Source organism: Perna viridis, chromosome 1 (assembly GCF_037379345.1).
Source record: "Perna viridis isolate PV_CMFRI_1.1 ecotype Kerala chromosome 1, ASM3737934v1, whole genome shotgun sequence".
Taxonomy (NCBI): Eukaryota; Metazoa; Mollusca; class Bivalvia; order Mytilida; family Mytilidae; genus Perna; species Perna viridis.
Window position 1 is genome coordinate 59,560,735 of NC_142445.1, and position 13,306 is coordinate 59,574,040.

At 36.3% G+C, this 13,306-nt stretch overlaps 1 protein-coding gene across 1 annotated transcript; it reads right to left on the minus strand.

Annotated features, from left to right (window-relative positions):
• Positions 1 to 347: 347 nt before the first annotated feature.
• LOC148629629 (uncharacterized) lies at positions 348 to 3,204 on the minus strand. Its single transcript, XM_088554449.1, has one exon. It carries the CDS (start codon positions 2,761 to 2,763, stop codon positions 1,600 to 1,602), a length of 1,164 nt encoding a protein of 387 aa, XP_088410575.1. The 5' UTR covers positions 2,764 to 3,204; the 3' UTR covers positions 348 to 1,599.
• Between the last annotated feature and the right edge of the window lie 10,102 nt (positions 3,205 to 13,306).

Sequence of the window (13,306 nt, forward strand, 5' to 3'; positions counted from 1 at the left end):
GGTCGTCAGGCTATAATACGGAAAACCTGACCGCAAACCATAGTGGTGCACTGTGTTGGGAAAGATGCCACGTTGCTCGCACCCTACTGTGGTATTCTCCCGGAGTAGGAACTATAGGGCTCCGCCACAGGAGGCTAAATTGCCCGACCCTACCCACCTCTCCCTATTTCCAGTGGCAATCAAAATTCATCGACCTCATTATCCTTGTGTCCCATCCCTTTTTCATTTCATTATCATTTCATGTTCATTTTGTCATCCATTTCATGTTCATCGTCTGAATATAGCTGAAATATTGCTGCTCGGACGTTAAACCCCAACAAACAAAACCGATATTTGATAAAATGAAGTAAGTAAGTATATAATTTATTAGTAAATGTACTGCCGAAGCGAATACATCATATTAAATATATGAACATATTAAATTATCACTATTCCAAATATTGCATTATTCGAGCTGCATTCAAAACAAATAAAATGCTACCTGTAAAAAAATATATAGTAATTAGAATGTTTGTAAGTTTGCATAATATAGTATTATTCAAATATACAGACACCATAAATTTTTTTGTTGAGTGATGGACTAGACAATCTGATGTAGATTAGGGGCTTTTGAACTAAATGTCTGACATGATGTAGGTGCAAATTAATATAAAATTACGAATAAAAAATGTCTTAAACCGTATCACCGGAATTTTCGACAATATATTGCTTTGAAATTATGTTTATTACATTCTTAACAAGTGCTGTATATTAGTGCCACATTAAACATGGATATTAATCGTTAGATAAAAGAAAGGTTTAAATAACAAATATAAACAAATGGACAGTTTATTTTACTATTAACTCTAAATGTATATTGAAAGCATATATTAGGTCAATTACTTCAAAAAGGGACATTATGTGTCCTTATATATATGACTATGTCAGAAAAAATAAATAAAAGCACTTTGTATGGGGAAAACTTTTAAATGAAATCAATTTTGTGATATTTCAATTATGTAAATCATCACAGTGCTGACATGTACACTCTTCATTAGTGTACAAGTACAAAATGTAAGACATTAAATTATGTTTTAATGTAGGTTAAAGTATATGTTATGTGAACTGATGTTCAAAGACCAAAACTTTAAATATCCATTATAAGTATTCTATGACGTATAAAACTTAATTAATCAAATTGATATATATCTGATCAGTTTGAATTTCACCCAAATAATTGATCAAATTGGCTCTGTTTAAAATAGTCTATTTACTATGAAACCCCATACGAGGATATCATACTGAAAATTAATTACATTTGGTCACAATGATAATACATTAATATTGCACAATAACCAGTAGCTAAACCCCTGTGTTGTCCACAGTTGTACTAATCTATAAAAAAAAGTATAAAAAAAACAATTAATAAAATCAAACATATCATATACATTGTATTGAATTAACTTGGAAATGCAAACTGTCATACTAGTATCCTATACATCCAACGAACCGAATACCTATAATAATGCTTTAAAATGGTACTGTCAAGGTTATGAGCAAACACAACATCTATTCCTAGTCACTTAAAATGTGATAATATACAACACTTAATATTATGACTCATGTCTTTTTCAGTTTAACAGATGTTGGTCGCAAACGATTTTTAGAAGTTATATTTTCTGATTGTGGGCGTAATTTGGTTGAATTTGTCCGGCTAGGAATACACGAAACTGGTCTAGAATAGTTATTTTGCATACCCTCTCCGGAAAAACTTCGTAACCGATTTCCGTTTTGAGTCGTAAATGGTCTAGCACTTTGAGCTCTTAGTCTTCCCTTTATAAGAATTTCGTTAGGATTTTGAAGAAGTCTTGCACGAGTCCTATTTAGCCACATCATATTTTTACATACTTTTGTTCCATCCTCCTGAACTACAGGTAAGAAGCCATACCTTTCATACAAGTCTTTTCGGGCTTTTTCTAAATCGGTAATACCAGAAACATGATGCCTAAGTGCTTCCCAGTTCATGTTTACATTTGATGTCCGACACTGAACAGCCGATTCATGCACATGAGTTTTTAATACACGCCATGCACGTTTTGCACCACCAACTGCTGATTTCAAATCCCTTTCACGTTCTTCTTGGGTTATTGGTTCTCCAACGTCAACAGTAGTTTCCTCTTCGTCTGGCGGTGTCTCCACTTCTTCCTTTTTCGTTGCCTGTGACAACGCATATGCTGTAAGTGAGGTCACATTTGTAAGTCGGCTTACTTTCTCCTTTAAAATAGTATAACCCTTAGAAACACCATACTCCGTATTTCCAGACATTTCTGTCATAACATCTTTAAAAACTTCGCTGGATTTAAAATTTGGGCGAGGTTTTAATGATAATCGGTCACTGTCATCGTTAATTCGTTTTATAGAATCGTCCAGTGTTGACCAATAGTTACGAGCAGTATTTCCAAAACTGCTGTCGACCTCGTCCACCGCCTCATCCTCATAATCTGAAACAGATATATCTTCATCTAATTCCGAGTCAGCATAATTGTTAATTCTATCGTTTGTAAGTGATGATTTTGGTCTTGACCTATTGGAACTTCTGGAAGAAATGTCACGTGGAGAAATGCATTCGGATGATAGTCTTGATAAGGAGCGTTCTCTTAAATCCAATTTGATTTTATTCACGGACGTTTTATCATGCTTAGAAGCTTTTAAATTTTCCGCGTTAATATTGGCAGTTTTAGGCCGTTCTCGAAAGAAGTTGTTTATCATCAATGAATTCTTCATGTCTACCGTTTTTTTTTATTTCAACACTAGAAAACAGAATATTTCATCACAAAGGCATTTATTCCGTGTTTCCATTTCAATTACTCGTGGGTCCAAATCCTGCAAGCATATCGATTCATCTACCACTAAATCATAACTTTGTATACAAGTAGCTTGTTGTAGAAACTATAACTATTTATCCACAAAGCAATCGAATGACAATAACCATCAATTGTTGGTTCTAGGTTAATTCCGTATTTGTCCGTTATCGATTCTGATATTATACTTAGACCTCCAATTGACACAACTAATACAAGCAAATATTCCTACATGTTTGCTCCCGAAATTACCTTTATATATGTATGGAACTCGTTGAGATTTTTAATGTTTTTTGTCATTACCGAAGACAAGACCAGCCCTCTGAATGTTTAAATGCCAATCATTACCCCGTAGTAGAATATTTTCAATCCTATTGTACCCTTATCGATCACTGAAGCTTTTGATAAGGTTATTACATTACTTTTCAAACCGAGGTCAATAAAACCCTAGATTGCTTGACTGACATGGTATTGTCAAAATCTTTTAAATGGGAGGACTACTTAAGGTTTGAACATGTAGAGGGTAATTAAACTGGGCTTACGAAGATGTTCTCAATATAAATCGTTAAGAAAACAGAAATTAGTTTTCCGACTACGGAGTTAAACTGACAAATAAAACATTGTTACGTTGTATTTAAAAGTAGTTTATAAATTGTTAATTATTTAGAACAAATTTCTTGTAATTTTTGTTTCAATTTGTGGTAACGTATATCATCTGTACAGAATTGATCGGAGTTCCTAGTCGAGGAAATAAAATGCCAAATCAACCTAGTTTATAAGTTCAGTACTAGAAATAAGATAAATAACTGTAAATTAGTTGTAAATTAATGGTTTTTAAAGACTTTTGAATTGAGGATAACATACACAACTAAGTACACAGAATGAATCAACACATTATGTCCCTATCAATATCTATATAACAAACCAAATTCAATACAATAATATAGGCGAGTGGATATAATTGACTAAATAACCATTTTAGTAGACACATTTTTGTTAAAAACTCCTCAGCAGGCCTTTAACCGCTACCTATCTGTCACGAACACTCCGCTAGTTAAAGGCTTTGCTATATAGAATGCGAATATTTTCGCAAAGCATGGGCACTTTGAACAAATTTATGCCGTAATTAAATTATTTGCATAAGGGGTTGGAATTAGCACTTAGTGTAGCAGAGGTGAATGGCTTTTCATCAGCAAATATAATTAATGCGTAGGAGCTAAAATACTACTAAATAGAATACACTTAAAAAACGAAGTATGGCAACTTTCCGGAATAGGCAATTTTTTTTCTACGCTTCCCACCGGTTTTGATAAGATATTCAATTAAGTTTTTTTTTAAAGAATTGTTGTATGTTATTTCTAACAGTTACTGTTTTCACCATTCCTTTTCTTTGTTTTGTTATTAGATTTCAGTTTTTTATTCTTTCCATTTGCCCATTTTGTTAGATTTCGTCGTCTTCTCTCTCTAAAGGGGCGTCTGCACAGAACCAGAAAATATGTTGGACAGTATATGTCTGTTGATATTTTTTATCTTCGTTTTAATGCCTATATTATCATAAACATGCTATGCTAGGAAAGTATACCTTTCGCGTAATTATGAGGTAGACCTTCCAACTAATGCCGCGTGAGTAGAACTTTCAAGTAATGCTAGGGGAATAGACCTTTCAAGTAATTCTGGGGAGCAGACCTTTCATTTGATTCAGGAAATTGAAGGAGAGTGTGGTAATCTATTTGTTGCCCAAAGCTGAAAAAGAATTTTAATTTTTTGAGTATTTGCATGGGCATTTTTCCATTCCTAAAGTTACTTTTTCTTAGGACCCTCTAGTTCAAAACGCCATTTAGAAAATCCCAATTTTTAAAGAAAGTTCGATTTAAACGTAAATTATTCAGCTATAAAATTCAACGAAAAAAAATATACTCGAAATTAAGCCTTGGAATTTTACATTTAAATGCCTAGCTTAAGGTCATGAAGAATAAGCTAGTTAATCGTAACTTTCAAATTAGTTTCGTGTTTAAATAATCGAAGACCACAGAAGTTTATTTTAAGTATGTAGCGATAACTATGTAAACATCTTGAGACAAATATAGACAAAGGTGTAAAACCTACTGTTCTAATGTACGGACCAATCAAATGTAATGAAATATTTGCCCTTCAATAAAAAGGTATCATTATCATCAACTATATGTATATTACATTCCAACAAGCCATTAGCAAAGCTGTTTCATTGAAGACTTTTATGGAGCATTTTTAGGCATAACTCAGAAGAAGAAAATGAAGTTTCGGAAGAAAAATCTCAAAATTGGAGCAGAAATTCATTTGCTGGGCTGTGGATTGTTCACATTTCTGGTTATCGCATCAAGTCTTTCTACAGTGTGGGAAACCACCACTCGCCAGCTCGCCAAATACGAGTAGATGTGGAATTTGGAGAGTTCTCATTAGCTAATCGTCAATTTGGCGACCGTCATTTGATTGGCACAATTTTATTGACTTGTAAAGCATTGTTTACGATCTGTTATTTAAATTTCCTCCATACAGGATGTGCCAAAACATATGCGACTGTCCCGATCTCGTATTCTATTCAAACGAAATTATCTTGGTAATTTAAGATATGTTACCTTGCATATCAGTTGTTAATTGTCAAAATTTAAATGAACAAGAAGCAAATGATGAACATTTTCTTGTTTCATAGTGATGAATCTGTTGAAATATAATTTTATTTTTAAAATATGAGTTCAGAAATGGAGTACTCATTTTGATACTGTAAAATACATGAAAAACTTCAATGGGAGTGAATATTCATTAATGGAACAGTTTTTGATAAATTTAAAAAACAAATGAAAAGACAGTTGAAGAAAGGAAACAAAGGCAGAAGATAGTCAAATCCAAGAGAAAACAGATGATAGTACAGAAAAAAAACCCCAAAAATTGGCTAGTTGAATTTTTATTTGGCTAGCAAGATCAATATTCCAATAGACAGAATGGCAAGTTAGGGGAAAAATGGTTTCCCACACTGTTTCTATGTTATGTGGTCCAACATTTTTGTTATAACAAGAGGCTCCCAAGAGCCTCAATTGCTCACTTGGTTAAATTTTAGCCTTTCAAGGGCAACAACTCTAACAAGGAGATGTCCAACGATTTTAAATTTGGTAGGACTTATCATAAAGATCAATTATCAATTGAAAGTTTCTTTCTATCTATTATAGTTTTAAAGATATAACTGAAAACTGCTAAGAACATTATTTTTCATCTTTCAAGGGCAATTACATGTACGACGAGCTTTTGCTCGAAATATACTGAAATTCGACAAATTCGCTGGTGTAGGATTTTTATCAAACCGGCGATAGGCCTTGTTGTGTTCTTCGATCGCTTTGTTGCACTCATCAGTAAACCATGATTTACTAGGTCGTTTTCGATTTGTCGAGGTTTTGGGTATTGTTTTATTAGCAATAGATATCAGTTTTTCAATAAATAATAAATTATAATCTTCAGCATCCTTCATCGTTTCTAAACGTAATTCTTCTAGATAGTGAGCTTCAAATGAAGGCCAATCTGCTTTTTCAAGTTTGAAACGAGGTTGGCAATCCTCTGTTATGGAGGATAAATGCTGCAAAATAATTGGAAAATGATCACTCCCATACAAGTCATCATGAACTCGCCATAAAAACTCTGAAAGTACGAGAGGATCACAAATGCTTAAATCAATAGAAGAATAAGATCGATTGCCTGAATGAAGGAATGTTGAAGATCCGTCATTAAAAATGCTCAACTATTCTTGCTGAAGGAGCTCCTCAACTTTTTTTACCTTTATCATTCGAATGATTACTTCCCCATAAAGGATTATGAACATTTAAGTCATCCAAAATAATAAATGGTTTAGGTATCTGTTTCACTAACTCAACCAAATTATTTCTGCACAAAACTGAATTTGGGCGAATGTAAATGGAACAAACAGTAATGATTTTATCAAGGGATAAATGAACAGCCACTGCCTGTAGATCGGTGGTTAAGGGGACAAAACTATGTATGACACTTTCCCTAACAAAAATGGTAGATCCACCTGCAGCACGTTCATTTGCTTCAGCAAATGTACTGTGCATCGTATATCCCTTTACGGAAATTTGATCAGTTTCTTAAATGAGCCTCCTGGAGACATAATGCAACTGGAAAAATAGACTGAACAAGAAGAGTTAATTCTAAAATATTAGCCTTTAAACCTCGACAATTCGTGGGGATATTTTCTCTGCCTTTGATCCGCGACCACGACTCGATGACCTGCTAGTGCGAGTGCCGCCAGCAAGGTAATTTCGGATTGACTGAACACGCTGCTCCTTGTATTTTTTTATGGCGATCTGTTCGATCAATCTGATCAAGGTCGGGACCTAGCCAGTTTCACTAGGACAAAGTCCGTGATATGTTGTTCCGATATCAGACTCAGAATTCGACACAACAGGTGACACGTTCTGTCGCGTAGACTTAGATTTCTCCAAGTCCTCAACACGGAAATTCCCCAACTTTTTATGGGGAGAAAATCTAGAAGACGGAGATGGTGATTGTTGGGATGATGAAGATGATTTTGAAGATGTTTCGGAATTTTGAGATGACTGAGTCTGTGACAGTTGGTGAGATTGTTTAGCGCTGGCCTTTTTAATTTCTTCTAAACTTTTTTGTTTGGATGGTTATTTTTTGTAGATATCTCAGTTTGGCAAGACCATTGATGTCCTCTTTCCAACTCATGATCGTCTGCACCTCAACAGTAGAGGACAAGAACGCTTTGCAACACTAACATGTGACGTTTTGTCAGATGCAATGAAACTGTTGGAAAGGAAACATTTCCGGCGAGCTTCACTGTATGAAATTTTGTTTTCAGTTTTTATCTTTAAAGTATGTTTTTCGTTGTTGTGAAAGGGCAATCTTGAGATGATGACATGTTGTGAGCTTCCTCCCAGTTTCTGCATTTAAGATCTTTATTGCAGTCAATTTCATCGTGTCCTTCTTCAGAGCAGCGGAATCAAAAAGTTTTTCTCTACACTGGCCCTTTCCATGCCCATCTGACATTTTAAACATCGAAGTGGGTTAGGAATGTACAGACTGACAGCTGGCTGTCCTGTATGGGCCAATGTAGACATGGAATGGAACTGAAGTGGAACTAAACGTTAGCAGAATTGTTCGCATTGGTGTGGTCGCACTGGACGTCGGGAAGTAAACCTTTTTACTGACTTAACGCCTTGTGATTTCAGTTCCTCACAGATCTTTTTATCAGTCAAGGCGTCGAGCTCTCGACCTCGGTATTTAAGGACATCCTGTGACTGATTGAGAGACTTATTTGCAGATGAAACCATATCAAGATCACCAATCTTGGTCAAATTTAATAAATTTGATGATTGCCCAGGTCTGAGGCATTCAATTAAAATTCCTAATCTATTTTTTTTGTGCGTCTTTAACTTCGCCAGCTATAATATTGTAGCGACCCCGACCGTTACAGTAGATTGTTTGTTTGTTTGTTGGGGTTTAACGTCCGAGCAGCAATATTTCAGCTATATTCAGACAATGAACATGAAATGGATGATAAAATGAACATGAAATGAAAAAAAAGGATGGGTCACAAGGATAATAGGGTCGACAAATTTTGATTGCCACTGGAAAAAGAGGGATGGGTAAGGTCGGGAAATTTAGCCTCCTGTGGCGGAGCGCAAAGGTTCCTACTCCTATCAAATAACACAGCAGGGTTCTTTAACGTGCGAGGAACCGTTACAGTAGAAGTGACTGATAGACTCCACCCAATGTGTAACGACCTTGACCGCTACGGCTGAAGTGGCTGACTACTGACCGGCAGACAAGTACCTCTGGAACGACAGACGCAAGTAATGCAGCTGGTTTAATACACTGGCATAAGTGATACGAACGTATTGAATTAGATTACTATTTTAATTGTATTCATTTGAATAGTTTAACATTAAACTTCATAACATTAGAAAGCAGTATACATGTGGGAATGGCTCTGGTCAAGCGCTTCATGTCGACGAAGAATAATATATATTTAGCAAAAATGAAGTTAGTTAATGCATTTGATATATGAAACCCGGTCCTTATCTTTAGTTAGTTTGTGTTCGGACTGGTTATATTTTATTCAGGTGACATCAAGAGTTATTTCGTGGTTATTTAATCCGGTATGCTTTATTTATGTGATCATTGGATTATTTCATCCATCAAAAAATATCCTTACTACGAATGTATTGGTATACAGTATGTGACTTCTTGGTTATTTAACCTGACGGAAGTATACGTGCTTTTAATTTGAAACTTTCTCTATGTGAGCGTGAAATTCGACAAAGTTATAAACATTTGTAGACTCTTATATTTATAAGAACTTTGGTAAAGCGTCTCTTATACTGGAAAAGACTACAATTCTTTATTGATAATAACCTTTTTGAAATATGACTTCTAGTGGTTTGGAAGCAGCGCCGTAAAGACAATATGTTTGTCGTTATAATAAACGTCGGCTGGTATGCGAACTTCAACTAGGCAGTCTCACGTATAACGTGTATTACTAGGCAGAAGTGATACACTACGGAGGTCGTATAACGACTGATCAGTTTTATCGATTTTTCTCCTTTTATACCACTTGACTGCTTCTGAAACATTATGACGTCATGACGTAAAGACTTATTTACGGTAACGTAAAAAAAAACATGGCCAACGTCAAAATTTGTGTTTCTGACTAAGGAGTTAATTTTGCTATTTCTGACAAATAAATAGATATTCGTTTTGAAACAAGTGATGCTAGCATTCTTCTCATTGAGATACATGGTTTAATACAGTTTTCCAATCGCCGGATCAGTTAAACAATTCAAAACGGTAAGAAATGTGGTGACTATCCATATTTTGTTTGTATGAAAAACAAGGTTTTCTGTAAAACAAGTTTTCCTTAATAATGAATTACATAATTAACAATTCAATGTTGAAGATACGTGCTAACTACCATCATACAGAGTAAACAGAATCAGATTTTATCCTATAATGTAAAAAGTTAGACCATTTTGACTTTTCATGAAAAACACATCTCAATGGATCACCACAATTTCTGTATACGCAATATAAACTTGACCAAGCTATCCAACACATTTCATAAACATGGGTGATGACAACATAACAGTTTTTTTTAATCCGTTACACTGCCCCCTCCTTTTGAAAAATTGTCCGACCCGGACAAGAAATACTTTGTTATATTATATAATAAATATCCACCCTCCCACCATGTTACATGATTGTTCAGTATTCACAAATGTCTTTTAATAAGCGGTGTATATTGTTAGTTGATATAACTGCAATCAGAATAATCTTCATTCTCATATTCAATCTTTACAATTATTTTGCATTCTTCTTCCAGTTCCTCAATGATGTTCTTTTGTACTTGAACATGTCTTTCGTTGGCAATATCAACACTTTCCACCTCTACTACATCATCGGTACTTACTTCCGAGTCACTCTCGCTATCTATAATAATTGTTTAGACTTCAGACATGTTCATAGGTTCATTCGAACGTTCTGTTATTCTACACATAAGCCGGTGGTCTCATCTAAATACATGTCATCAGTATATGTCTCACATTGTTCCTCTGGTTGTTTATGATGCACCATGCTTTCGGTAAGTGTCGCTGCTTCACGTGTTTCTATCTGATTTTGTTTCTTGGTCTTTGTTATAGAGGCAAGCGACATAATTTTCTCCAACCTGAATTTCGGAGTCTGTCACTTCTGTTTCTTCAGTTTGTAAGCCCGTGTCTCTCAAAGTTAAAACTTTTGGGTCGGCAATCCAGGTTGCTGTCAAACAATAAATTGCCCCATCCGGGAATATTACACGTTCTTCCTTCTTCACGCATCCATACCCATAGAGAATTACAGAGCCACTATAGGTTTTCTGATCTATGGCCCTCCTGCTAATTCTCTTAATTTCCTCGGCTTCAGGGGTGATCTGGTACTGTGATGGCGCGCCGAGGAACCTTTTATGCCTTTTTGTTTCTGCTTTGTGGTCTACTCTTGGTACAGCTAGATGGCTACTGTCCTTTTTGTTACTGCTGGCTCATGTTTCTTTTTTGATTGTTCCACTTTGTCTACATTTTCTACTTATCTCTCTTCAGTTGGCTCCTCCAGCTTTCGTTTCTTAGATGTTGGTGGCAATGTAGATACAACTTCCTTAACTCTAGTGAACATGTCAGCAAGATTTTTGCATGCAGGACTGACGTCACCCATGGGATGGTCATCATATCCCAAAGTTATTGACACCGGAGACATTAAAGGAGTTAGGCATGGTTTTGGGCTCTTCTTGGGTGACTTCTTTGGAGTAGTATATTTCAGTGTGTTAACTGTTGGTCCCATTGGTCTAGTTTTATCTAAATCTTTACTTTTGTGTTGATGACCACTGCTAGACTTCGCACTTTTTACTTCTTTGTTTAATTTCCTTGGTGTTTGTTCGTCATCCTTTTTTTTGCTGTGTCCCCTTTCTGATTTTTTGTTGGACCCATCTTTCTCATCTTTCCGGGGCCCCGTGCAGGTCCGGGTGTTAAAGGAATAGGCCTGCAGCAGCGCTAAGCTTGTCGTAAAAGGCGACTAAATAGTGCTCAGAACCTTAGCCGGGGGCTAGGGCGCTCTGCCCACAGAGCAACTGGGATGTGTGCCCCAGGTGGTGGAATGGGATACCCCTGGTGTGTTACATGCTGGGGTTGTCAGGCTATAATACGGAAAACCTGACCGCAAACCATAGTGATGCACCGTGTTGGGAAAGATGCCACGTTCCTCGCACGTTAAAGAACCCTGCTGTGGTATTCGATAGGAGTAGGAACCTTTGCGCTCCGCCACAGGAGGCTAAATTGCCCAACCTTACCATCCCCCCTTTTTCCGGTGGCAATCAGAATTTGTCGACCCTATTATCCTTGTGTCCCATCCTTTTTTTCATTTCATGTTCATTTAATCATCCTTTTCATGTTCATCGTCTGAATATAGCTGAAATATTGCTGCTCGGACGTTAAACCCCAACAAACAAACAAACGGATCTCTAGTAGCAAATAGCACCAGGGATTCCTCGAACAGAGCGTATCTATCAATGGCGCATAGACAGCGTACTACTCGATTCACCCATGAACCACCACCTTCTTCATTTGCCATTTGTAAGCTTTTGAAAATCTGAGAAACATTGGATTTAAACAAAACACAGTCGGTAAATCAGGTGAACAAATGAAGGGCATGGCGTGACCAGTCGATTGATTGAACCGGGTTCATCTGATCTCCCGTTTAGATGACCTAAGAGTCGAGTGACATATACAGCCGTATCCAGCCATTGATCACACGGGGGTTACGTCACGACTGGAGCCTAGATACGACCTTCATCCACTAGGACCTTCTCGTCCACCAATAACTCACAGGTTGCAACTCGCGACAAACAAGTAGGTGAACCACTTTTTATTTTAAACACCGGGTCCACGGTCGATGTTCGGATCGCTTTTGTCTGGCCTCTAACCTTTAATCTGTCCAGAATGGGTAACCTTACCAGGAGAAAAACTCCAGCTGACATAGCTCTTAGGATAACTGAGGCGCGCAACCCCCCCCCCCTACCACAACAAGGGTAGCGATTTACAAGGGGGATTTTAACTGAGTATGGGGAATAGAAGTATACAGTGAAAAATCATAGGTTTGGGTGCACTATACAGTTACATTAAGGCGCACTGTTTCGCACACCAGGTTACCCCGGTCAAATTTTGTAAAACTTCAAATTAAAAGTTGAAATTTGGTGGATATATTGTTAAAATGTAGTTAAGCATTTATACATAGACAGATGTAATATATGTAATGGTAAACAGGTGTAATTTAAATGAAGAATGGTATCCGGAACGTTTCAGTCCCCTACCGTATTAGCTTCTCTCCTCAGCATCAGATGGCTGATTTTCAAAATACCTTATTTCGCACGAACTTTTGGAACTAAAATTGTGAGAGAATGAATCGAAAAGGGTCTCATTATTTTTACCCTTTTTCCACCTACTCCATGCATGCTTTTATCCCGTGGTAGTGTCTAAGTGCCTGATATTTTATGAAACGTAGTAATTGGCTGTTAGTTTTGGAAAGGCACCCCTGAGTTGTACTAAAACTCAGTAATATTTGTTCAGTATGTTACCATGGCTACTGGATTTTATAACAATAATCACTAAATTACTTATTAATGACTTGAACCTCCACACACCAAGGATTTAAAAAATATGCACTTTTTTATGACAAAACACTAGAAATTTCTGTGCGGACTGCCTCAAAACAGCTTTATTTCAACAAAATGAGACCAAATTTTCAGAAAGACCTAACTGTATTGTACTACCTTTTAATGCTATTATATTCTGATAATAATCTTGAATTGAGGGTCTCCAAAAGATCTTTCGAAAAAATAGCAAAAGAAAAAAACGTCAATAAAAGGGCAATAACTCCAA

What these genes read in the sequence shown, in the direction of transcription:
- LOC148629629 (XM_088554449.1), bottom strand. Translation starts at nt 2,763, where the DNA reads ATGAAGAATTCATTGATGATAAACAACTTCTTTCGAGAACGGCCTAAA.